A 27,479-nucleotide genomic window follows, 5' to 3' on the forward strand; every position below is an offset into this window, starting at 1 on the left:
ACTGGTGTCTTTATTTACCAGTTATTTGACTTTATAGCAGTAGAATAGTCTTCATGTCATGTTTCATGTTGCTTGAAGGTTCTCACTCCCGTGTTGCTGAGCTCATCGTGTGAACAATGCAGCGTTTGTACATTGCAGCTGTTTTTTTGTGGGCTGTCAGTGGTAAGGAGCAATATTTAATTTATGTCTCTGGTCAGCGACGCCTTCATGCTGGTGAAGCCGCTAGCTTTAATGTTGTTAGTTTTACAGAACCCCAGCAATACGGAGAAATGTTTTTTCATAGATCTTGTATTAGACACGTTAACGTTTCATAGTTAGTATTACTTTAAATAAACCAACTAAAGGAAAAACATCCACATTTCAAGCCGTGTCTTTCGCCTTCTTTGTGAGTTTCAAGAAAAGCAGACATGCGCAGTAGACTGCTTCTTAAATATGCTCAATTTCTGCATTTGAATAGTTTCACTAGTTTATTACTTTGTCAAATAAAATTGCTCTCTCACATTTATTTGATTAAATATGTGCGGCGAAAAAAACATTTGTTAAATAACTTGTTTCTTTGAGTTGACCACATATTACTGTATATATTTATCTCATATTTTTTGTAATTTCCAGTGACAGAAGGAAAGGCCTTGCATTCCCTACCTGACTTTGGGAACAGCTATCGTGTCAAAGGTCAGTTTAAATGCCAGACAACTGCAGTCTGTATCGTGACTCCAATGGTTTAATTCATGCCTCTTGTCATAATCATTGCAGGAGTGATCTCTCTGCCATACGCCGAGATTGTTGAGCCTTTTCAGGCTTGGTTTGACCTAGAAGCAAAGTCCAGCCGTATAGACTACTACCATGGTAAGAAACGTCTCCAACATTGGCTGTTTTACTTCAGCTTGAATATACATTTTTAGTGATTGATTGGTTTGAAACAGAAAATCTGTTGTCAGAGAAAAGACACTGGACTGCAGCATCATCAATTTTAAGAGGAAGTTAAAAGACAAAATAAGCACTCTTGCAGAACTTTATCAGCAGCTGTTTTCTTCTGACTTATAGACGTTCTTTGCTTGGCCAGTTTCACTCCCCCTTTTTTATTTTTTTTTTTGAAAATGTCCAGCAGACCCCCTGTGACGCTGTCTAGGATTAAGTGGGTATAGAAAATGAATAAACTACATTTTAAATGGTAAACATTGTCAAGATGGCTGGTGTCAAGCAGTAATTAGTACAAAATGAATTTGTATTTTTTGTATTTATTTATTTAGCACAAAAAAAATAGTGCAAGGAGGGAACGAAGCCCAGAGGGCTTGTACAGAGTTCCACCCCCGTCATCTACTGTAAACGGAAAATTAAATGTACAAACATAGGAAAACTCTCATTATAAACATGGATACATAATAGAGAATACATTGAAAAATTAGGACATGAGATGTTTTTTCAGCAATTTTTTGAAGGATATAAATGACAATGTGGACCTCAGAGACATATCTAAATTGTTCCAGAGTTTAGGACCTCTAAATGAAATATTAAACTGATGAAAAGATGTTCAACAGAAGGGTAAATGTAGATTGACTCTGTGTCTAGTTGAGTATGAATGCAAGTCAGATGAAAAACTAAAGAAATTATGAAAGGTGTCCGGAAGATCTTGCTTATTGTTGATAAACTTGTGCACAAATAAATATGAGTGAGTTTATGAATGGGTAATATAGAGTATTTTTTGAACAGAGGTGCGGATGGATTATGTCTATTGGACATAGAGATTGATCTCAGGAATCTCTTCTGGATTATCAGTAGTTTGTTAAGGAAGGATGGATAAGTTGCAGACCAGACAATATTACAGTAATTCATATGCGGAAACAGAAAACTATAATACAAAGTTAAGTGAGCGGAGCGATGGATCAGGGGACAGACTTTCCTCAGTATACCAAGCATCTTCATAGATCTTTTGCATACTTGATCAATATGGTTTTTCCAGTTAAGGCCTTCATCCAGAACAACACCCAAAAATGTGGTGTGAGGTACTTGTTGGATTTCAGTTCCGTTAATTAATATTTTGGTTTCTTCTTTTGTATGAGGTTTGTTTTTGTTGCAGAAGATCATGAAGTTACATTTTTTTATATTGAGAGTTAATTTATTAATCTGGAACCAATTAGAAACAGTTTGTAATTCATTATTTACCAATGCAATAAGGGACTTGAAGTCATCATGAACAGCTGTTAAACAAGTGTCATCAGCAAATAATAAGGGAAAAAGATTATTGCAAGACATAGGCATGTCATTAATGTAAATTAAAAATAATAAAGGACCCAAGATTGATCCTTGTGGAACCCCAAAAATAATTCTTGATTTGGTAGATGATATACCATTAGAGAAAACAAACTGTTGTCTATTGTCTAGGTAATTAATCAGCCATTTGAGGGCAACATTCTGGATTCCATACCTATCAAGCTTTGAAATAAGAATTCTATGGTTGACTGTATCAAATGCTTTGCTTAAATCAAGAAAAACGCCAAGGGCATTTTTTTTCCCGTCCAGAGCTGAAGAAATGTTATTGACAAATTGTAGCAATGCATGCTCGGTAGAATATTTTTTTACGGAAGCCATATTGATGTTTATAGAGGATATTGTTAACAGCTAGGTGCTTGGAGATTCTTACATAAACCAATTTTTCCAAAATCTTTGAGAGACAAGGAAGTATGGATATTGGCCGATAGTTGCCAAACTCCTTTGTGCTACCAGATTTGAATATTGGAATGACTTTTGCGATTTTAAGTTCTTGAGGGACAATACCAAACTGAAGAGATAGAGAAAAGATGTGGGTTAGAGGATGAATGATGTAATCTATAGATTCTTTGATAAGACTACTTCTAATACCATCGTGACCTTGAGCTGAGTTTTTTAAATTCTTGATAATTTCATAAACTTCTTCAGTACTGGGAGGCTCAAACACAAAAAGAGATGAAAATGTCCCTTACTACAAAACTACAAGGATTAATATTTTACATGTTTTACATGTTTCACTGCTTTAACACACCTGATTCTAATTAATCCTCGTTACCAGCTTGTCATCAAAGTCTGGATAGTTCTGTTGATGACACAGCCACTTGTATCATGGTGCAATGAAGCAGGGAAACATCTAAAACCTGCAGGGACACCGGCCCTCGCGGACCAGGATTGGTGACCCCTGCTCTAGTGTATCTCTCCTTTGCCTTGAACAGGCTGTGTGCTGCAAAATGTGCTGCAATTCGGTCCTGAATTTCCCGCGCTGGGCTGCGGATGTGACGTCACATGACGCTGCATGCACGTTCTCCCCGTTCTCCCGTGCCGGCTTCACTGTTGGCTGCAGTACCCCCGACGGCCGTCGTGGTGAAGGGTGGCGCTAGAGAGTCTCATTTCTTAAAAGGAGCCTCAAGCTCCTTTAATGATTTGAGTAAATTTGTTTTTATATTTTTTGTAAGTTTCAACATTTTCAGAAGTAGGTTTACTAATAGCTTTCCTATATAGTTTATTTTTCTTACGAGAACACTTTTTTAACTCGTCTTTCAGGTTCCCAGTCAAATCACCATAGTTATTTCTGTAATGTTTTAATGAATGTTTTAATAATTCGTTGCATCTGGTCAAATGTTTTTCTGCTGCCATTCAGAGTTGTTGTTGTTAGACTGGAATTTTAATGATTTAAAGTGCCAATAAATGCATACCTTTAACATACCATATTGTGATCAATAACAGGCCAAGTTTCAACATACCAGTTGGCGGCACAGCCGGAGTTTGGCATCTCCTATAAAATCACTCCCGAGACCACTGAGATGGAGCAAAATGTGATGAAGTGCTTCCAGGTTAATGGAACAAAAGATGAAGCAGTCACACCACAGGCATCGCTGCCGAACGTGCAGGGCTTCCAGGTGTGCGTTCTTGCATTTCCAACTGATTTACCTAATTTGGATTGGTTGGATGTTGATTTCACAGATGTTTTAGTGTCATGCATAAAATGGCACTAGACTTTATGAACTGCAGATGAGTATTTGTCTGTGCACCATCAGGTATCATGTTTTAGGTTGGAAAATCCTTCCAGGAAAGCTGTGCTCCTTATGCCGGGCTGTGGTTTCCAGACGAAAATAAAACTGTATCATTCATTGTCTTAGATGAGTAGCCCCTGTTGGTCGTTGAACATTTTTGATTTCACTGTTATTTAACATCTGAAGCCATAAGTTGCTCAGAAATGCAATGCTAAAACTGCTATATATTTAATGGTTATTCTTTTCATGATAATTATGTAAACTGTGTTTAGTATAGTATCTTTAGAAATAAAATGTAAAAATAACACTGGTATCAGAGCTGTACTTGCTATAAATATCACTGCAACCTTCATGCAGGGCTTTTTATCATCTTGTCACCTACAAATTAATAGAACTGTTGGTCATTTGGTAACTTTTAGTATTTTTCCCAGCAAATGCTGCAGTGCGACTGAAAAGACTCAAACTGTAAACTGTTGGCCTTTTCTTTTGTGGCATCTAATGACGGGCTGTGAGTAATGGCAAAGCAACATCAACAAACAGCCCACTGAAGAGTTGTTTCCTGTAGCTGTTTCAAGTGATATCTGAGTGACGTGTCCTTTTGGGGAGACTATTAAATCCAAAGTGGGAAGAAGATTAACCACAGATAACTGGAGAATATGCTCAATTATTTTGTCCTTCAGTCTCTGAGGAAAGTACCAGACCCTATTTACCTAAGTCATACATCCTTGGAACTTGTTGACGCTGACCTGGTATTTTCCAAACTGTTCGATCTGGAGAAAATGTCAATTTTTGAGTCTCAGCAGCACTTTACCTATCCACATATTGTCAGCAGTCACTTTGGAGACTGCTGAAGTTTAGCATTTCATGCAGTAGGCACATTTCCAGCTGTACACCATCTGTCTTGGGTAGAGGATCTGTGGCAATAGTTAGATCAGGGGTAGGGAACCCTGGTCCTAGAGAGCCACAGTCCTGCGTGTTTGAGATGTTTCCCTGCTTCAGAACACCCTGATACAAAGGACTGTGTCACTAACAGACTTGTGCAGACCTGAATGAGAAGCTGGTGACGATCATTAATTAGAATCAGGTGTGTTGATGCAAGGAGACATCTGAAACTTGCAGGACTACGTCTCTCTAGGACCAGGGTTCCCTACCCCTGAGTTAGATGTTGCTGCTCACTTTCCCCTGTTTTGTGTACTTACAAGTCACTGTTTACTGCCTCCACAGTTCCTGAGACTGGAGTACTATGGAGGTTCCCTGTGTGAGGTTTGGCAGAATGTGACCACTGTGGGTCACAAAAAAAACACATATACACTGTGGGTGATGAAATCGGAGAAAAGTGTGGAGGGCAAATGTACTTCCACTCCCCTCCATTATGAGATGATGGGATACAACACGCTGCTGGGGTCGCATTATGACAAGTACTTGGTGGATTACAAGGATTTCAGCAGTCACTTTGACCCCAAAGTCTTCTCACTGCCTGAAGGTTTGTGCATCAGCTGTGGAATTTAAAATGAACAACCAAAGTAAAATAAGGATTGTATTTACTGTTTTTTTTATTTTTTGTTTCCCTTTTTATAGGGATGAGCTGTGGCGGCTTTCCAGGTCCAGGAGTTGAGCACCACCTTCTGGTTAATCCGATGCAAGATCTCATTCACACATCAGCTTCTGGACACTCGCAGAAGATGTTCAGTCATTTCAAAGAGAAGTTCCAGCGTCAGTACGGTGACGAAGAAGAGCACGACAAGAGGGAGCATGCTTTTGTTCACAATCTCCGGTGAGGGAAGCATTTTGTCTGTCTGTGTGTGGGTGTGGTGTTTTTTACACTCTAAACTGTCTGTTTTCTTGTCGTTTGTAGGTATATCCACTCAAAGAACAGAGCAGGGATCTCATTCTCCCTGGCTCTGAACTCCCTGTCAGATCGTACCATGTCTGAGCTGGCAACGATGAGGGGAAGAAAGCAAAGGAAGACTCCAAATAAAGGGCGCCCCTTTCCCACTGAGCTCTACAAGGCGGTGAATCTACCCGACTCACTTGATTGGAGGCTATATGGTATAGTTTTAGTCCGTTTGCCAAAAATGACTCTGACAGGACGAGAATTTTTATTCAAATCTGCCCCCCCCTTTCCCTCTCCAGGTGCTGTGACTCCAGTGAAGGACCAGGCCATCTGTGGCTCCTGCTGGAGCTTTGCCACCACTGGAGCAGTAGAGGGTGCTCTCTTCCTAAAGGTGAGAGGAAAGAGCTCAAATACCACTTGCATCAGTCACTGGCCTCGTTTGAGTGTTTTCCAATGATGGGGCTTGTTCCTTATTCTCTTTGAAGCCAAAGATGCTCAACACAGGGCCTCATCTTTTAGTGTTTGGATTTACTTTCAGTGCAGTAATGTTTGACATAAATATATTTATGGCGTGTTTCATGTTGGTCTGTATAGGATAAGGCTGTATGATATTACATCATGTTTTCATTCTGCACAAAATCTATATTGAGCTTTTTGATAACTGTAAATTTAAAAGTGCACTCCAAAGGAGCCCCCCCCCCCCCCACACTGGAAGACAGTTGGATGACATTCCTGCTCTTGTGTTGCCTAGCAACATGATCCAAACATAGTGCTGGTTTATTATGGGATTGATGGCACCCTGTTGAAGTGACAATTCTTTGACACTCTCACGTGCAACACGACTCTTGACAATGTCCTTTGTCAGTTGTTGATAGGCTTGAGTCCAATGGAGGTGAAATAACTTATATTTCATTAAATGATTGTAGTTGAGCTTGTGTTTCCATTTCTTTCCACCACCCAGGGAATGGTTGGGGAAACAGTGGTTCACCTCTGTTGCCAACCTGGGGACTTGAACCCAAGTCCTCCAGGCCCACGCCCACCTCTGTTACCACTAGACTACCACTCCCCTGTATGTGTACATACCTGTATGGGTATATAGTTTATTCATTTGAATAGTATCATTTCTGGGTTGGTGCAACCAGAATGGCAACTTTTACTTTTTTTTTTTTTTTTTTTTTTTTTTTTTTAATTAAAATGACTCTATAAACTTTGACAGCTTTCAGTAGTTTTCTAGATGTATCAAAAATAATGAGGCCACAGATGTGGATGTTAATCAGTGACCAGTTCAGAGTGTACATACTTCTAATTGTTTTCCAAGAACAGTTTAATTTGGCACAAAGGAAATGCTGATGAATGGACCCCAGCAGTCCGTCTTTGTACTTTTGCCTTGATCTGGCGCAGCAGCAGGAAGCGACCTGCTCAAATCGGTGACCCCTATCGCCACGGGAAGGTTCATAAACAGAGCTTCTCCCTGGGGGGCTGGTTTGAGATGTATTAGTCCCTGATCTCTGCCTAGCAACCTGGAGGTAACAGCTGGTGCAAACAAGGTCATTATGAACTTCGTTGTTCCTGTTGCAACATTTTGAATTATAACACTGTCAATTAAGAGAACTTGGAAGGGATTTTATTTTAAAAAAACAAACAAAAAAAACCCATTCTGTTCATGAGCGCATGCAGCCTTGTGAGCGAGACGCTAGATCTTTTAGTGCTATGCATCAGGACAATATTGATTTAAATAAATAAATAATAATAATATAATCTGGTGATTACTGGATACTTAAAGAATTAAATTAATAAAAAAAAAAAAAAAAATTGAATGTTTAGATTTAAGCTGAAAGAATTCATCTTTAGCAGGTGTTTCTCCAGGGTTTACTGCACCTCTTGTCCAATAATGGTCGATTGGCTTCATCTCCCAAAAATGTGTGTATTTTAAAATATCGGTTGGTACCCAGTGTCTGTGGCTGGACTGTTATAAGAGATTAAGTCTCCCAGTCATGTATTGTTCAGTGTGCTGGGGACAGCACTAGGGGTAGATTTCAGTTGCTCTCGTGTAGAAATAATGTGCTTTTTAGGTTGAGTGCAGTTTGTACCAAAATGTATATCTGTGTGGCCATGGAAAGCATTGTATCTTATTGGTCTACAGGGGTTTGAGGAGCACCAACTGAAATCAAAGTCATGAGATGTTTATGTAGTTCTACAAAATATCAAAGCTGCTGAAATGTTTGCTGTTTACATTACAGGATTTGATGAATCCAGACCAGTTGGGCTTGTTGATTTGTTCGCCGAGTGTAATTATATTGTCTTTGCTTGTCTTTCAGACGGGTTCCCTGCAGGTTCTCTCTCAGCAGATGCTGGTGGACTGTTCCTGGGGTTTCGGCAATAACGGCTGTGACGGAGGGGAGGAGTGGAGGGCATACGAGTGGATTATGAAACATGGAGGCATCGCCACAACAGAAACCTATGGGGCCTATATGGGAATGGTGAGTTAAAAAAACAAAACATAAAACCCCTCATATCTAAAATGGCACTGCATCTGAACAGATTTAGTTTCTTTGCAAAATGTGGCAGCCGGTTCGAAGGGGTTTAAACAGTTAAAAGAACTGGGTGTGGTGTTGGAGGACATTCACAGCTCATTTACCATTTTTAGTTCGGCCGTCAAGGCTCAGTTGGACAAGTTCAGGTAATTACTGACATTTTTCCAATAAAATGTTATTTTGTGTAAGACCTCTATTTTTCCAGCTGACTGAGGCCTGTTAAATTATGTTCTTTTCCCACTAAAGCTGGCAAAGTGTTAATTCAATTCATATTTTATTAATTATTTTCACTTAATATACTGTCTTCCCTATTGTAAAGTTTCTAACACTATTAAGTCACAACTCTACTTTTATTTATATCACTGAACATCATACATGGTTTGTGAGCAGACAATTTAGCACAAGTGAACAGGAAACGTGTCTTAAACATATGGATTGTCTCAACGTCGATTTCCAAACTTATCTTTCTCCCTGGACAGAATGGATTTTGCCACTTAAACTCATCCCAGCTTACTGCACACATCCGGAGCTACACAAACGTCACGTCTGGCGACGCAGAGGCCCTCAAGGTCGCTCTCTTCAAAAACGGGCCGGTGGCCATCAGCATCGACGCGTCGCATCGCTCATTTGTTTTTTACAGCCACGGCGTCTACTATGAACCTGCGTGTGGTGAGCTGACTTCTCACATGAACTCCGAGTTTTCACCAAACCATCTGCTGTCTTCAAAACCTAAAAAGCTCCTTATTTTTTCCAGGCAACACCACAGATGACCTGGACCACGCCGTGCTTGCTGTGGGATATGGCACCTTGAACAAGGAGCCTTACTGGCTGGTAAAGAACTCTTGGTCTACTTACTGGGGCAACGACGGCTACATCCTCATGTCCATGAAGGACAACAACTGCGGTGTCGCCACCGATGCTACATACGTTACGCTGGCATAGACTCTGCCCGCGTCCTTTGGTCCCTTCACTTAAAGCCACTTTGAGTGACAACTAATGCTGGATGTGTGAAGATGCAGCGTTTGCATCATGTTCAACTGCCTGATATTAGTGTTAAATCTTGCTGCTGTGATACTGCACAACTTGCACACATAAGAAATACTCATTTTCAAACAAGTTTATTGCTGGAGGCACCAAGGCACAATGCCTTCGTTACAGTTTGGCAAAGTACATTTGGTGACACATTTTGACATGTTTGTCTTAAAAATGTTGCATTTAAGTAAACTGGAATAATTGCAATTTTTAAAATATTAAACATGTTCAATTTGCATTGAGATCTCTGGTTAATTTCATAACCACATGCTGCTGCTGGCAATAAGGCTTTCTTTCTCCTACTCGTGCTGTGAAATGATGGATGTCTTTGCTCTACAGTCATGCAAAAGTAAGAAACCCTTTTTTTTTTTTTTTTTTTTTTTTTTTTTTTTTTTTGTTTAAGTAAAAAAACAACTTATTCAATTGTATTGGGTCTTAGTTTTAGGTACATGTAATCTAGATGAGCAACTACAGCTGAGTTTGTTTTTTTTTCCCCCTCTGTTTGTTATCTAAAACATGAAGAGTTCAGTCTTCCACAATGAGATTGTTCTTGATGGTTGCCAATCTTGTCAGAAGTGGACGTTCTGAAAACTTATCCCAAGATCCGACTGTCAGGATTTCCAGGAGGAAGTTTTTGTCTTTTATATTTAAAAAAAAAAAAAAAAGAAGCCATGAGAGCACAACTTAAGTTCTTGTTACTGCATCTGAACAAACCCCAAGACTAAATCACACCCACCTACCTTCCCACTCGGGTCGGGTGCTTTGAGTAGAGTTCTCCAACCACATGATCTGGGCCCCTTACAACAACTGTAAAAGTCTTCATCAACCGCCCCCGGAAGTATTCAAGAGGTAGTATGATGCTGACATTAGGTCATGTAACAGAGCACCTATTGCAGCTCCAACTACAAATGTGTATTGTGATGTCTAAGACACAAAGTAATCACGGTTTTGGAACGGCTGAGCCAAAGTCCGGAGCTGCATCCAAGCCAAATGTTATGGTGATGCATAAGTGCCAGTCCAAAAACCTTGAGGAACTGAAGAGGTCAAAACTCCTCAATCATGAGACCCTGATAAAGTCTTAATATAACTTAAACTGCTGCTGAAGGTGAAACCTCAAGCTACTTATAATGGCGATACTATTTTTTTTTTTTTTTTTTTGTTTTTTTTTTTTGTTCAACCGTGAAATTGGTTATTTTGCTCTTGAGTTGTATTTGCTCAACATTCAGACCCACTGCAATTAGATTTGTTTTTACACACAAATTAAAAGGGTTATTAACTTTTAAATGACTGCAAATAATGTACTCAAACTTTGCCTGAGTAACAGCATTGTTGCATCATATTAAATATCCTGCGCTTCTGATACATGCCTAAACATTTTCTCTATTAAAATACTTCATATACACAACGCCCTTAAACCATCTATAAAGCTAAGACAGCATCAGTCATATTTGCATATGAGTCAGTAAAAAATAAATATCTACAGTGATTAAATCAAATACTATGTTACACGCTGACCGGTTGTCCTATAGTTTCCATACAGAAGTAAGTCGACTACTAGTCAAAAGGCTACATGAGGAATAACAAACTTAAGTAATGCATGTAATGTCATGTTGGCTTCAGACTGAAAGACAATATGAGGCAGTACAGCATTAAAATACAACAAACATATTCCAGAAACACCACTGATAACGGTGACTACAAGGAGTTTCATGAAATGCACAAATCTTAGATCTCTGTGTGGTAAACATGAAGTTCTAAAAATAGCTGCTCAACAGGACACGGAGGAAGCGGCAGTCCTCATCTTACTGTCTCAAGTCACTTCAGGTTTATGAATGTACACAAATATCCAAGCTGTGTGTCTGAAAAGTCCAGATTAACAGAGTTCCCCTGGATCAAAACATTTGTTCTGTTCTGTCAGTCATTCCACATAACAAAACCTGGTGAAAAGTACAAACAAACTGTACAAAATTACAAAAACACAGCTATTCCCGTTTTAGGTTCTTGGGTAAATCTGCTAAAACTGTAGCCGAGTCGTCAGCTTGAGCAGGTGAAATGAACGGCTGCTTTGTGAGTCTGCATGAACCCGCCCGGTGTTTTTGCATAGAGCTTACAATCACGTCCTGACTTGGACTTGCATAGCGTCTGTTATAGTAGGTTGTGTATGCACAGTACAGTACAGTACAGTGTGTATGTAAAGATTGAGGCAATAATTGTGTGAATTATGGACTTTCTGCATCCTTTTGCACAGCATCAGCTCTGACTTTGTAGATGTTGTAACTCTGTGCTGTTTTCTATTTGGCCAACATCATCACAGATCTCGGGGTTCCCCTTTCCAGGATCCAACCTGCAGGAATCGAAATACAAATCAGAGTCAGGAAATGCTTTGGGAATATGGAAAACAAGAAAAAAAAGAAGTGATTCTTATATCAGAATCAGAATCAGAATCGGCCAAGTATCTGAATACACAAGGAATTCACTTTGGTTTTTTCTTGGCTTGCGATGTACATAAACGTAAAAATGGACATAAATAAACAAAACATAACAACTAAAAAGAACAAGGACAAAAAAACAACAAATTAAAGAAAGGTATAAAAATAAATAAGTGAGATGTTCAGAGGTCCGGCCTTTATATTCAAGTATATATATGTTTGTATGTATTATTTACAGTGAGGATTATGCTGTTTATTTATGTTTATTTATGAACCGGCATTATACTGAGCATGATATGATATTATGAGACAGACTGTATAAAGTGCAAAGTGAATGATTGATTTAAGAGTCAGGGGGTTACTGAGACTGGGTGACTGATCAAGTCATCAGTGTGACGGCCTGAGGGAAGGGAGAAAAATATTTTGGTGTACAGTGATCCATAACGCCTGCCAGAGCGGAGAAGTTCAAACAGATTGTGTGATGGGTTTGCAGAGGTATTTCCTGCCCTTTTCCTGACTCTGGACAGGTACAGGTCCTGGATGGGGGGCAGGTTAACACCAATCATTCTCTCTGCAGTCCTGATTGTCCGTTTCAGTCTGTTCCTCTCCCATTTGGTGGATGATCAGAACCAAAAGATGACAGAGGTGCTGAGAACAGACTGGACTATTGCTTTGTAGAAGTGGATCAGCAGCTCCTGGTTGAACTTCCTGAGCTGACGGAGGCAGTACATCCCCTGATGGGCATTTTTGACTGTGGAGTCGATGTTGGCTGGTCCTGGATGTGATTTTTCCCAGTCTCACCGGCTGCTGTCTCCTGTCAGTGGGTCGTGAGCTGGGTAAGTTTGGAGTGGAGGATGTCCGGGATGATGGTGATATTAGTGGGGTGGTGGGATTATATTTACTTTCACTTCTATTACTTTTATTTATTGCCTGCATCATGAATCCAAATACAGAACATCTGGAAGGCTCCTCCATCTAGAGCCCGACGTGTGTCCCCTGTCTATTTGAGTCTGCGGTCACATTTCCATCACTCCTAGATTTGCACAAAACCAAATATCGAAACAGAAATCCTGTAATGGAAACCACTAATTCGAGGAATCTCCCAAAACACGTGTACACTTCCAGGAGGTCATTTTTCAGTCAAGTGTAAAGGAAGGTTTTTGCAAATTTCGACCAATTTTGAAACGCTAGATGTGATGTAGTCGGTCAATCTAATCAAAATCTACTTTCCAGCTGTTTTTGGCCCCATTAAAGGGAAAGTTCGGTTTTTTACAACCTGGACCTTATTTCTGGCATTTTTTATGGTCGTATACTCACCCAGGCAAGTTTGGTGTCATTTGGAGTCCTTCGGAAGATATTAGGGGTTTTTTTGCGAGCCGCTTCTCCATATAACGGTAGCGCATGGGGACACAGCGGGACACAGACGATGCAGCGTCTAAATAACACATGATTGCCGCGAAACTCGTTCATTTATTTTATGAATCACTAGATCTGCTTCCAGGACCTGTTGTCTACATCCGGGGCTGTGTGTGTAACAAATAAATCAGTTTGTAAACAAGACCTCTGACCTGCATGACGTCATCTCTGTGCGCGCACTCTGTCCTCCGTTCAGTGAGCTCTTCAGCCGTATACTCTGGCTCAAAACAGTAAGGACGTCCATTATATTCAAAGTCGTCGTCCACAACCTCAGAATTTGACAAATATTCAGACATGTTTTAAATAACTAACAGTAAACTAACAGTAGCGAACTCCAGCTGTACACAGAGCTGTGTCTAGGATGCGCGCTACCATTATATGGAGAAGCGGCTCGCAAAAAAACTCCTAATATCTTCCGAAGGACTCCAAATGACAACAAACTTGCCTGGGTGAGTATACGACCATAAAAAATGCCAGAAATAAGGTCCAGGTTGTAAAAAAACGAACTTTCCCTTTAATAGGATGTAGTTTTGCTGTAACTACTTTATCATTATGCATTACAAAAGGGCTTCGCCTCTGAATAATCATTTGACAATTTTCTCAACAGCTGTAAAGGCAATCACAATAAAAACTTGTTTTTGTCAATTTTTTTCAACATTGAGATTTTCTTTTTTGTTGTTTTGAAGAGAAGTACGAGATACGGGGGGTTATGAGAATTGCGCTTATTTAAAAATACTGTTCAGTGGAAACACCGACCCCCTACAGCGGGTTTATCAAAACTCAGAGATTCAATTTTCTTCTGCGCAAGTGTAATGGAAACACGACTTGTGCTAACCAGCTGACCCCCATCTTTATCCGGATGTTCATCCAGTCTCTGTGTGGTGTCCCCTCCTGCTTCAGACCCTCTACAGTCATACCAGTTCCCAAGTAGCCTGTTTTCAGCTCAGCGATTAAAACCACCCCCCAACTCACTGTGCCTACTCCCACTCTCAGTGGATCAACAGCCTCTGACTAACAGCAGGAGGTGCGGTTGGGGACCGTTACATCCAACACCCAAACCATCAGCACTGGCGCCCCCCAGGGATGTGTCCTCTTCCCACTGCTCTTTTCCCTCAAAACTAATGAGTGCCACTTGGTGGTCCCTTTTGTGAAACACCTTAAGTATCCAGATGATGTAATCGTTGAAAGTGGAACAGACGGTCCAATGGTGGTCAGAACCACTGGAGCTGAACCCACTTAAAACTTTAGAGATGAAAGTGGACTTTAAGAGAGAATCCAGACCACTCTCTCCCCTCACCATCCTCAACAATACTGTGCCTACTCTGGACACTTTCATGTTTCTGGGATCCACAATTTCCTGGGATCTGAAGTGGACATCCCACACAAATGCTCTCTATAAGAACGTCCAGAAGAGGTCGTACTTCTTGGAACAGCTCAGAAAGTTTAACCTGCCCCAGGACTTGCTGAACACCTCCTGCCATCATCCAGTCTGTCCTTGGCACTTCCATCGCTGTCTGGTTTGGATCGGCCTCCAAACGGGACAGATATAGACTGCAACAAACTGTGATGTCTGCAGAGAAAATCATATGGTCCGACCTTCCCTTCATACAGGATCTGTACTGGTACAGAGACAAGAAACAGGCAGGGAGCAGCTCTGCAAATCCCCTGCACACAAAACCACCCGTCACAGACACGGTTTCCTCCCCCAGGTTGTCGCTCTGCTGAACCTGCTGTAGTCACAGAGCGTTGGAGGAATATTTCTACAATATCTTCATGTCAGTAAACATTGGTTCTGTCATCAATACACAATAAGTACCTATTTTTTTTTAAACACTAGTTTTTATTCTATTTAAATAACTCATTTAATTGTATTATTTACTGTGCCCTGAGAGACAAAGTCAGTCAAATCAAATTCCTCTTTTATTTGCACATCTGGATAATAAAGTTGATTGTGATTCTGACTGTGTTTTGCCCATAAACAAAGGGCAGGGTCTGCAGACTGCTCCTCTCTGGACTGGAAACATGTGACTCCCACTTGATAAAGCACCTTTTACTGATACGTTCCCCCTAAACACTCAAAAGCGGAGTTCCACTTTCTCCACAGTCTGCAGCCAGATCCTCTTAAATATGTTTCCTCAGTTTTCTCCCGTGAACAAAGCTGTTCAATTCACCTCAAGCCGTGTTGAAACTTTGAATTGTCCTGAGAAACCCGATCACAAGTGGCATTGAACTGTGTACTCAATTGTGCCGTGAGTGACTGGACTTTCCTGATTTATATGTAAACAGTCATGCATTAAATGCATTTGTTGTTTTTAATCCCTTAAAGGAGCAGCTGAAAATGAGCAGATGAAACTCACAGAAAAAAGATGGAGACGATAAGATGAAAAAGGTTATCATACAAATTGGGGGGGTCTACGATACATGTAAAAGATCTGCCCAACAAGAAGACAATAGCTTTACTCAGATCTGAGTTCAATACTTGCATTAGTGCTGGCCGCTGGTGAGCTCATTTTCTAGGAATTATTTTATGTACTTTTATCCCAAATATGAAGGCAAATCTGAAAGGTAAAGTTCTTGCCTTCTATTTGTTTATTTATAACGGATCCCCATTAGTCCTCACTGCAGTGAAGACTTTTCTTCCCGGGGTCCAACATTGCAAACATGAAAAACAATAAAATACAGTCCTTACAATTAATGTAAGGATACTAAAAGGTATGTTATTGAAGTACCTAATGTCCCAGTTCTCTGCCTCCTCCAATGTATCAGGAAGCGGTCTGTTGGTGGTTTCAGGCAGTGCCAGGGCTAGGATCGCTCCCAGCAGCGGAGACATGCCGAAGATGATGAGGGGCGTAGCAGGGCTGTGGTTATGCAGCATGTTGATTACGGGTGCTAACACGCCACCCATCCTTGCAAACATGCTGGACACACCTATCCCCGTTTGTCTGGAGGGACATCGTGGACATAAGCTGCAGAATTGTGTGCATGAAGAAATGATGGGAAAAAGAAGTCCTACCTCACCACCGTGGGGAAAAGCTCAGCAGTGTATACATAGATGACAGCAAAGGAAGCTGTTATACCAAACTTTCCCACCATAGCAAGGCCAGTCAGGAGATTTGGATGATCTACAGACAGATGGGATAAAATAATACTTTTGAGCAGGAGTTATTTGAGGATGAAAAGCGTCTTAAATGTTTGAACAGTGTGTATTCTGCTCGAGAAGATGCTGTGTGTCCATCCTACCTGCAGGGATGGTGAGCATGAGCAGACAGGCGAGCCCTCCAACAGCCAGGAAGCCGCTCTGGGAGAGCCGGCGGCTGAACGGCAGGACAAGGAGGACCAGAGTGCGAGCTGGGATCTCAACCAAGCCAAACACAAACTGGGTCAAGTAGAGGTTTGTCCCTAACCTGGACACGCCCAGAGAGAGCCCATAATACACCAGCACGTTCACAAACCTGCGATTGTAAACACACGACAAACCGGACGGTGAGAGGAGGCAGGGAGTTTGATGTGGGGCGTCTCACAACGACGGCGAAATGAAAATGCTTACCAGATGTAGAACAAGATTATCGTTCTCTTCCTCATCTGTGGCCTCCGAACCAGATCCACCACTGAGTGACTTCGCTTCGCTCCTCCTAAAACATTCTTATCAACCTAATGTGCAAATGGATACACAAGCAAATCTAACATTTTGGCTTTTTTTTTTTACAACAACAAAAACACTTATAATGGATTAGTTAAGTTTTAAGTGTAAAGCTTTGTTTTAATTAACAATAAATTCCACAGTAATTTTACGATTGTTTGACAGATTATGAAGGTTTGAAACAAAAACAAAATAATACAATATAATGCCAGATTATTTCCTTCTTGTAAAAAGCAAAAACCTTTGCAGCATCTAAAGTGAACAACAATTTCATAGATATGTGATCAAATCCTGTAGTTACTGATGAACAGGGCTTACTGGATGCTTACAGGATACAACCCTCTGCCTGCTGCTGACACTCAGGAGGTGAAAGGACAGCACTTGACAGCACTAAAGCAGGTACTTTCATGACCTTAACCCATGTGAGCATGCTTTATATTTACTCAGCGGCAGAAAGACCCTAAAATAAAGGCAGGTACAGGACGGCCGTGGTAAAACTGCTCCACGAGTGACCACAAAGGAAAAAAAACTAAAACGTAACAATTTTCCAGCTTGTTTTGAGCCTTTTAACATAAATGAACCGCCTCAAAAAGCTACGAATCAAAATGATTTAACTGACCAAATAGTTGTAGATCGTTTTTTTGTTCCTTCAATTTCTGAATAATTTGTTTCTTAAAAAACAAGTCCTCATCAATTGCAGTAATAAACTTTGATATATTAAAACAAATAAAAATAATAATATTGCAACCAGATGTTCAACATTTACGCTGAACCAAACTGGCTTTTTTTCACGTTTATTGTTTATTGCTTAAAAAAAAAAAAAAAAGATCTTCTCACCTGGACAGCAGGAGGTAAGACGCGGCCGTTAATGAGCGCCGCCTTGCGGAGGAGTGCAACGGCCTCCTCCCTCCTGTCATTGGCCAACAACCATCTGGCGGACTGGGGCAGTACCCTGGCGGGACAGAGAGCACAGCAAACAGGGGAGGAAAGAGGAGGGAGGGTAGAGGAGGAGATGAGCGCCACAAAGAGGGCATTCATGTATAGCATGAATACACACTGGAGCTAATGTTTAGATGCCGGTTGAATTCCCACCTTATGTAGAAGATCAGCAGGAAGCCCGGGGCTGATATAGCGAGCTGTAACTTTCTCCAGTCTCGGATCAGATAGGCCACCCCTGCGAGGAGCATGTAACCCAGGCCGAAGGCGTAGTCAGTGATGATACCAGCCAGCATGCGTCTCTTGGTGCACGTCCACTCCGTGCCTTAGGGGGAAAAACAGCGGTTTGGGGAGGAGAGGAGAGGAATAATCGGATGCAAGTGTTGTTCTGGGTTCTGGCGTGGAGGTTTAAGGTGGAGGAAGGAGTGGCAAGAATTTACAAAAGAGCATTAAAGTTTTGCATTTGCATGTCTGGTGAATAGATGAAAATTAGCTCCTGCCGAATAATATTTAGACGTTGACATTATGCAGCTTGCATGTTTGACATTTTCATCTCTCCTGCTCCCCAAAAGTGGATTTATTCATTTGTTTGCTTGTTAATTCGTTCACGTGTCACATTTTGTCCACTAAGGTGATTGGCTTAATTTCTGAAACAATGATTTACACATGAACAGCATTCACCTGTGTGATTGCAAACTGAAACTTCTGCCAGTTCCCTTATCTGAGCTTAACCTAGAGACAAGAAACGAGAGGAACCTGGTCTGTAATAAACCTCATATCTTGTTGAATCCATACAATAAATGTTCTCAATCATCAGCATCTGCTCTTAGCCACGTGCTACCTTATGGATGTGGCATATACTGTACATTGAAGGTGCAGCATTGGTTGATTATTGGTTTTGTGTAGGAGGAGAGGGCCTTGTAGTGAATATGACATGCTGTTAAATAAACTTAAACTAGATGTTACAAAAATACAGTACTGGACTTTTGGCAAATACACTGCCTGACCCAAAAAAACACATGTTTATGAAATGTCAGTTATTTCCATTTAGAGATGCATTCATTTTACTAAAAGGCCTTATACTGATGACGGGAGGGACAGTCTGTGTTACGTCTTCTGCAGCACTTCTCAAACACTCAGTGGGGTGAACATCTGGACTCAGTGGTGACCAATCCAGGTCCTCCAGCACGACGCTATTGCTTATTTGCCTACTTTTTTGCATAGTTAAATTCACTCATGGACCCAAACCCCAAGACATCAACACTTTCAGATGCAGCAGCTGTTGAAGCCGTCTGAATATATTTATATATATCAAATTAGCGTACCTACTTCAAGATGAAGCCCTGTAGCTTTACATTTACCATACACATCTAAGGTGGTATAAACTTTCTAGTAGACTATTTCTGTGAGGAAGCTTAGGTGTGTTAGTTGCTTGTGTGTGTGTGTTCATTTGGTCCGTACCGAGTACAAAAGCGTTGATGATGACTCCAGATATGGTGGCTCCCACTGCAAAGCGAAGAATCACGTAGACTGGGAAGTTGGGGGCAAAAGCTACAGCCACCCCAAAGACGGTCTGCAGAGCGATGGACAGCAGCAGGACGAACCGCCGACCGTATCTGTTACAGAGACGAGAAGGACGGAGTCTACTTGATGAGTGCATACTATGCTTTGTTACAGGTTCATGATTTTGTTTACATGACTGAACAACAAAAAAATAAAAATACAAATCTCTTGACAGTTTCCTTTTGCAGCACCTGATTTTTTTTACCGTCTTCTTTGTCACTGATGGTACCGGCTTGGTCCAAAACGACGGGTGCTCAGTGTTTTCTCAGCTGTGGTAAACCGGCCTCTGAGCCCACATCGCCTAATGTGGTTCATGAGTGATGTCACGTGAATGGAAAAAAAACCCGGCTCCACTACAAATGAGGTGTTCAGGAAATTCAGGAGCACTGGTTTTTGTGAGACTGAATCATTCCCTGTGGGCTTTACAGGCCTGCAGACCTTTTACAGGGCAAACAACACACAAGCCTATAAAGCCTAGGGAATACAGAGACCTCAATGACTCTGTTTAAATTCACAAAAACATTGTTTGGACTGTTGACCTTCATCCAAATAAGACAACATTCTGATATTATGGTGATTGCTTGAATTAAATCAAGGATAATCCATAAATCTTTCCATTTTGTGCTACAGCGTATAATCCTACACCTACGCCACTGTGACATCTGCACCCATCCAGAGCCTTAATTACAGCCAGACCCTTGAAAACACACAGCTCAGGTTCCTCACCACATGCGTTTGTTGGAGGACGGGACATGTGTCACAAATGCCATGAAAAGCTCCACTCGGACATCATGGGATGATTAAGGTGAGTACATGTCCACATGTTGTGACTAACCTCTGATCACGACCAGCACAACTCTGTCCTGTCATCTGCAGAAATACTCTGATGACTGGGCAGTTGTGGCGGGTGTCGGCGGTGCAGAGCGACACTGAGTGCAGAGAGACAGTGGTCGGTGTGGAAACAGTCACCTCATATTCAAAGTGAGGTTAATATTGGAATATTTCAGTGTGTCTTCACTTACAACGAGGAAAGGCTACTGGAAAACTTGAGAGAGTAAGTGTGGCATTAAAAGTGTGAGGAAAACCTCTCTGGAGGATTATTGAGATAGTCTCATAGGATGATTCCTTAACTGTTTCCAAACAGGATTCAGCCGAGCTAAAGGAGGATCTCACTGAGCTGTTCAACTGTCTAATCACTCTGAAAGTCCAACTGTTTATTTGTGGGCCTCTGCCAGAACCCAGAAACATGACTCAGCAAAACCAGTGGTCTGAAAGGAACCCACTGTACTCTCAACTTCAGCACCATTTGGGTTTGGTGAGTGATGCTCTCTCCTAGAATTCATTTAATTCGTTTAGCTTTCTCATGCTATCACAGTCACCTATACAGTCACCCCCTGTTTTAATCTTACATCTTTTGAGGTGTATGTTTGTAAAAACAATAAACAATCATCTTATTGAGGTTAAGTTCAGGCAAACCTCAGATGAGTAGCTATATCACATTTCTTCTCTTACCATCAAGCTAAAATCTTATGGGGAATACTAAGTAGCACCTTACTGCTTCCTGCTGCCATGTCTGGCAATCATCAGCTTTGATCAGCAGGTCTGCAGACCTCTATAAAGGTAAATGTCAGCTGGTCTGGTGTGTTCAGGTGTGTTTTATGTGGCGGCTGGAGGTAAAACAGTCATGTGGCGACTCCTGGCCACGTGGTCCACAGTTCGTAGAGCCTTGATGTGTTCATCAGTATGTGACTGTATCACGAAGACTAGCACCATATAAATAAAGTCAATTTAACACAACACCCACAGCAAGAGCAGTGACCTTAAAGAAACAAGTGTTGCCTCTTTCATGCTGAAAGTTCTCCATTGAAATCCAATGAAAATGACAAGTATCATCTAGTATGTTGCTTTTACTTTTACACTGCAGCATTCAAATACACTGATACATGTTGTGATGGAAAATTTAGCCTTGGCCACTTGATTCAACCAAAACTGCTGAGAGCAGCAAAATATTGTCTCGGCCCAGCTAAAGGCACAGACTGGTAGTCTGCTCAAAAAAGATTAACACTGACCATAAAGATGTTTTTGTCCACTCGAATCGTACTGTAAGAATGAATCATCTTTTATGCCTTAAAATCAGTAATCAGCTTCCTTGTTTCATTGTCATTCTGCATCCAGACGACTCATGTATGTTCTGACCCTTTTGCAGGCAATTGTTTAATTAAATCTACTGAAATCTGGATCATACCTCAAGTCTTCTTCTTGGTAACTTAGACACTCAGTTTCAGTCCAGTTATTCACGTAGTTGGAAGGAACGTGTTAAAGAGCATTTAATGGGGTTTTCCACAACACAACTATGTCTAAAAAGGTAGATGTGTTTAATGTGCAAATATTTCCGGTTAAAAAAACAAGAACGGTCAGTCCAACTGAACAGTTTCAGTCACACTGTGGTGTATGTTTGTGGCCCCTGAACTAACTGAGCGTGGTGTGTCAGCTGCCCTACTTACACACAGGCAACCCACATGCTGAGGGACTCCAGCTGCGCACAGCCCTGCAACCGGGCTTTGATGCTGAGGACCAGGCAAGCCGTGTGCAATCTCTACACAGAGTCAGAGGTTGACAGCTGCACGCTGAAAGAACGCTGCATAGCATACCTGTCAGCCATGGCTCCGAACAGCACGGACCCCACCAGGAGGCCAGACATGTAGATGGAGGATCCAAGACTGTTTAATCCAGCTTTGCTGCACACCAGATCCCACTGAGAAATGTAGAAAAAATTATTATGCAAATATTCTAGTTTCTGTATTGTCACTGGGTCATATGTATCTTTCTTCAGGTTTTTATTTCATTTTATTTTGTTCATTTATTTCCATGCTGCTATTTTTTGTGCAAATTGAAAATGTGCATCGAAACACCTGGATGCAAACACAACTATAGACAGCACAAAATAACAACTGACTGTTTAGATGTATTTGTGTGCCTGGTGTGTGTGTATGTGTGTTTGTAGTGCATGTTATCTGTGTAGGTCTGTGGGCATGTATGTGTGTAGGCTGGGGGGCTGTCCAATGTCCAAAGATGCAAAGTTTTCCCTGAACAAGACATTCTCTGGTTGGGGAAATACAGTATTTTGTTCTAAAACCTATAAACCTTTCAGCATGGATGTTTGCATTCCAGATGTGCACTGACGCACTGACACCATCACACCATCAGAGATCAAAACTTTGGAATAGAATGTGATTTGTCTGACCCTTACGCCAGTTTCCCCCCTTTGTCTTAGTCCAACTTAAATAAGCTTTGTTCCAGGGGAGAAAACAGTGTTAGTGTATTATAATCAAATATGGTTGATTTTGTATGATAGAGCTTTATTGTGCATTTATGGATGACACTGTGAAGCGTGATTTCTATTATACAAACATTTCTATTTTTAACGCAGGCCTGCCAGAGGTCCTGAAGATTGTTGGGGTCTAGTTCGGATTTTTAGTCTGGTGAGGATTTTTCCAGATTTACAGAATCCTCTGATTATATTAGGCACTAAAGATGATTAGATATTCAAAGTGTTTCAGGTTTTCCCTGTGCACTGGGGACCAGATTGAATAATCATCTTCTGAATATTGATTTGGCCAGACATTTAATTCAGTTCAATAAAACTTTATTAAATCTGAAGCGAAATTAGATGATTCTGAGATAATTTGAAGACTTTGACTTTGGCAATGTGAACAATGACGTGTCAGTGTCGTGCTCAGGGACATGCTGGCATGTAAACTGGGCCGGGGTTCGAACCAGTGACCTTCCAGGTGGAGGATAACAGACTCACAACTCCACATTCTCAAAGCGTTTTTAGATGCAGCTTTTCACCGACTCATGACCCTTTGTTTATCTTCACCCCAGAGAGGCTCTGCATCTCTCTAGCCAATTACATCACAAACATGTTACCAGTCATCGCAATTAGATTGCAAGATGAGGTTTGCAAATGATCGCTTTTCATATATATATATATATATATATATATATATATATATATATATATATATATATATTTTTTTTTTTTTTTTCTTTTTTTTTTAATTTATTCACACAGACATGTGAATTGCTCTTCTGGAAAAGCTATCAAAAGCTTATGGTAGGAGCCAATGAACATAAATACATTAGAAATACATAGACAGGAATACATACATGCACGTTATACTAGACTACCACTTAACATTACAACGTGCGTGCGTGCGTGCGTGCGTGCGTGCGTGCGTGCGAGAGAGAGAGAGAAGTTGGCAAAAAGCTAAGATTTATTCCAAGAAGGCAAAAACAAAGCGCTGCTTGGCAGGATCAAAAGGTTAACAGGAACAGGGATCAAAAAACAAGTAAAAGTGGCAGGAAACATGTAGGGCAAACCAGTACGGACCGACAGGGAACAAGGGAATGACAAGACCAGATATACTCAGGGGATAACGAGACACAACGAGACACAGGTGCAGACAATCAGGGCAGATGGGACACAGGCAGGGCAAAACAGAAACTGAAAAGCTGGGGGGGAATGTCAAACCTTGACAGAAAGAGCCATATTGGACTAAAAACACAAAAAACAAATATCTCTAGAGCCGCAAAAAATGAAAAGTCTTGTATAAGCCTTATAATGAAGGCAACACATGCTGCATGTAGCTATATTAGTTATAACTGGGGGAAGATTTTTTTTTCATTATGCACTTCGAGAAAAAAGTCAAAAAGCTGAAATTTCGAGAAAAAAGTCGAGATTAGAAAGGGAGAAAAAAAGGGAGAAAAAAGGGAAAAAAAGAAGAAAAAAAGGAAAAAAAAAAAGGTCAAACATTTTTGAAAAAGCTCCAGGGAGCCACTATGGCGGCTCTAGAGCCGCGGGTTGCCGACCCCTGCACTATACAAATGCACTTTCTTTGTACATTGTAGGAAGTTTTGGCATTGACTAAATGCATAACTACAGACATTTTCCTTTTTATGGGTATTTTTTCTTTTTCAGTCACATATATATCGTGATATATCGTTGATGAAATTTCTTACAACATATCGAATATCGAAGATATCGTGTATCGTGATATTATCGTGGGCCACATATTGCCACAGTATTGAATCGTGAGTTACCCCTACCGTCCCACCCCTAATATATATTAAAAATGTATAAAGCATTCCAACTTTGTTTTGGATTCGTGCTTGTAAATGCTGGTACCTCGGTGACGGTGGTGCTCTGGAACACCTCCCTGCTGTACACCCAGCCGTGGCTGCACGGGACGTCCTGCTGCTGCGGGTCCGAGAGGAAGCAGGACGAGTTGGAGAGGCTGAGGTTCACGGTGTCTGTAGCGGGGATGAGAGTCTGATTCCCGGCTCCCGGGTCGGAGCTCTCCCTGCAGCGGTGGGGCGGCGTGGCTCCGGTAAAGATGCTCACCATCATGTGGAAGGCGAGGAGGATCTGAGGTAAACAGATCCATATGTACAAAATCTTCTGGTACCTGCCGAAGCCTCCGATGGCAGCCAGGATTTGGTCGAAATTCATTATTTTGTGGAAAGAGGTACAGGATGAGAAAACTGTTTCCCAGCGCGCGCGGAGAGGAGGAGGGATGCTGATAGTAAAGCAGAAAGATGAAGGACTGCTCCAGGAGGAAAACAAGGTGAGGTTTGTGGTGCACGCAGGTGAAGTCACCCAGCAGGTAAGACTCCTGAAATAATCTTGAGGATGCACGAATCAAACGAATATCACCCACACTTCCTGCGCGCAGCCACGCCGTCTCCAAATGAGGAGAGTATGCAGGCTGATATTAACCTGAAAATCCGACTTTTACCAAAGTTTTGGCTGCAGATTCCCAGCATCACAAGGAAGCCGCACCACGTGCTGGAAACTGCGTACAAATTGATCCTCACAGATATTCGTAATTCAGCGGAATAAAACGTGATGGGTTCAGCATCCCCACCTCTGCTGCTTCCCGTGCCCACGTGTTTTTTAACTCGTTACAAAATCTATAGGAAGACAAAAACACACAGGGGGGTGTGACGTACTACTTACTAGCAGGGCAGGGCCACCGTTACAAAATCACCCGAGATTGTGATGTAACAACCAGAGCAGCGACGGATGCTCAGTGTGTCAGATATTATACTGGTGAAAACAAGTGCACTGTGCAGCACAAGTTAATTCAGGCTTATGTTAAACTCAATCCTCAATACATTTCAGTTTAAGGTTATTTTAGTCATATATACAACAACAAGGAACAACAAGGAAGACACCGTTTTTTTTCAATTTGATTGAAAAAGGCTCAGGCAGAAGCAGAGCTTATTAATCCCCGCCTACAACACAATACATGGTGTCAAGTGTGAAGAAAAAAAGAGCAAAAAACAAACATATAATATATATATATATATATATATATATATATATATATATATATATATATATATATATATATATAGGCTACTGTACATACACTTTCATACATACATGTACACACATAGATGCATATACATACACATACATATCTCTTTTCCCCTTTTTTCAATTACAGACATAACTCCCAAATATAAATACACATAATGATTTTTTGAACATAACAAAAGTTTGAGATCAACACTATTCCACAGCTGGACCCCTTTAAAAGAAATACATCTTCTTTTAACTTCTTTTATTGCTTTTGCAAACATCTGCATCCATCTCTTAACTCATATTTACTCTCAGACGCTATGAAACTTCTGCACACTGTCTAGTTGTTTTATTTTTTGCTTTAAACATGATTTGCATTGTTTTATAATAAACCAAGTCTCTAAACTTCAGAATATGAGAATTTAAAAATAATGTATTAGTATGATCATAATATCCCGCTTTATTTATGATGCGTATAGCTCGTTTTTGTAGTAAAACAATTTATCAGTTCTGGTTTTAAACGTAAATCCCCATAATTCCAGACTGTAAGTTAAATAAGGAAGTATCAGTGAACAGTAAATTAAGTATAAACTTTTATCATTTAGCATGTCTTTGGTTTTGTACATGATTGCTATTGATTTTGAGATTTTCCCTTCGACATATTCAACATGTTTTTTCCAGTTAAGTTTATGATCGATCACAACACCGAGGAATTTGGTCTCCCAAACCCTTTCAATTTTTCAGTATTAAAGATTTTTCATTTAATATTACTTCCAGCTTGGTTTCCAGATACCTTGAATTTGGTTTTCTTTATATTAAGAGATAATTTATTTACATCAAACCAAGTTTTTAGCACTCCAAGCTCTTGTTCAGCAGTGTGCAAAAGTTCTTCTAAATTTCTCCCAGAGGAGTACAAATTTGTGTCATCAGCAAATATAATACATTTTGACTTATCAGAAACATAACAAATATCATTAATAAAGAGAATAAACAATTTGGGGCCAATGATGGAGCCCTGAGGCAATACACAGGTGACCGGTTTAAATTCAGACATTGTTTGGTTTATTTGAACATATTGCTGTCTATTTTCTAAATAACTTTTCAGCCAGGCGTGAACTGTCTCTCTAAATCCATAGTGTTTCATTTTTCCAGTAAATAGTTATGATCAATGGCGTCAAAAGCTTTACTTAAATACAGCATGTTATCTCAGTAAATTGAAGAAACAAGTGTCTGTGGCCCACAGAGGCGCTCTGCTGCCCCCTACTGTTGGAAGAGCCTCATGGCAGCCTCATGCGCCAGGACGCAATATTACGACAGAAATTAGAGCTGATACAGCATCTGTAAACTCTGTCCTAGTGGGATTTCTCCTCCTATTTACCCACCAATGACTCGAATACCATTAAAAATGAACTAAACTGGTAGTGGTTAGCTTCTACGTTGTGGGGATGACTGGACTCAAACTGCTCTATCATCCAACTTTATTCTTTCCTCAAAGACATCACCAAAAAAGAGAGGGGTTGCAATAATGTAATATGACCGTGAAAACAAAAAATATACATGGGAAATATCCGGTGACGTCAAATATTAAATTAAAACCAATAAAATGCTAAATTAAATGTACAAAATAAGAGCTCACCTTTCCCCAAAGACGTCACAAAAAAAGAGGGAAAGTTTAGGTGGGACAGAGCCTTTTTTCTTTTAAACGGCCCAAATTCTGCACTAATATA

At 40.7% G+C, this 27,479-nt stretch overlaps 2 protein-coding genes across 2 annotated transcripts; one reads left to right on the top strand and one right to left on the bottom strand.

Moving 5' to 3' along the window:
• Positions 1-9,656, top strand: LOC133460473 (digestive cysteine proteinase 1-like). The gene is made up of 11 exons (XM_061741041.1): positions 1-162; positions 613-672; positions 754-846; positions 3,715-3,887; positions 5,226-5,484; positions 5,580-5,775; positions 5,857-6,050; positions 6,135-6,226; positions 8,154-8,315; positions 8,849-9,038; positions 9,124-9,656. Exons 1-11 carry the CDS (start codon positions 117-119, stop codon positions 9,309-9,311), a joined length of 1,653 nt encoding a protein of 550 aa, XP_061597025.1. The 5' UTR covers positions 1-116; the 3' UTR covers positions 9,312-9,656.
• si:dkey-166k12.1 (solute carrier family 22 member 13) lies at positions 9,498-25,139 on the bottom strand. Its single transcript, XM_061741042.1, has 10 exons — positions 24,574-25,139; positions 22,037-22,140; positions 19,284-19,438; positions 17,979-18,147; positions 17,724-17,838; positions 16,794-16,897; positions 16,487-16,698; positions 16,260-16,368; positions 15,976-16,188; positions 9,498-11,745 (listed from the first exon to the last, which is right to left on the bottom strand). Exons 1-10 carry the CDS (start codon positions 24,895-24,897, stop codon positions 11,652-11,654), a joined length of 1,599 nt encoding a protein of 532 aa, XP_061597026.1. The 5' UTR covers positions 24,898-25,139; the 3' UTR covers positions 9,498-11,651.
• Positions 25,140-27,479: the final 2,340 nt, after the last annotated feature.

The sequence above is a fragment of the Cololabis saira genome, chromosome 15 (assembly GCF_033807715.1).
Source record: "Cololabis saira isolate AMF1-May2022 chromosome 15, fColSai1.1, whole genome shotgun sequence".
Taxonomy (NCBI): domain Eukaryota; kingdom Metazoa; phylum Chordata; class Actinopteri; order Beloniformes; family Belonidae; genus Cololabis; species Cololabis saira.

Excerpts from the sequence above, each read along its gene's own strand:
- LOC133460473 (XM_061741041.1), top strand. The coding sequence starts at position 117 with ATGCAGCGTTTGTACATTGCAGCTGTTTTTTTGTGGGCTGTCAGTG. Across the intron at positions 847-3,714 it reads CCGTATAGACTACTACCATG|GCCAAGTTTCAACATACCAG; the intron begins GTAAGAAACGTC and ends GATCAATAACAG. Across the intron at positions 3,888-5,225 it reads CGAACGTGCAGGGCTTCCAG|TTCCTGAGACTGGAGTACTA; the intron begins GTGTGCGTTCTT and ends CTGCCTCCACAG.
- si:dkey-166k12.1 (XM_061741042.1), bottom strand. The coding sequence starts at position 24,897 with ATGAATTTCGACCAAATCCTGGCTGCCATCGGAGGCTTCGGCAGGTAC. Across the intron at positions 18,148-19,283 it reads CATCAACGCTTTTGTACTCG|GCACGGAGTGGACGTGCACC; the intron begins GTACGGACCAAA and ends TTTCCCCCTAAG. Across the intron at positions 16,189-16,259 it reads CTTTTCCCCACGGTGGTGAG|ACAAACGGGGATAGGTGTGT; the intron begins GTAGGACTTCTT and ends ATGTCCCTCCAG.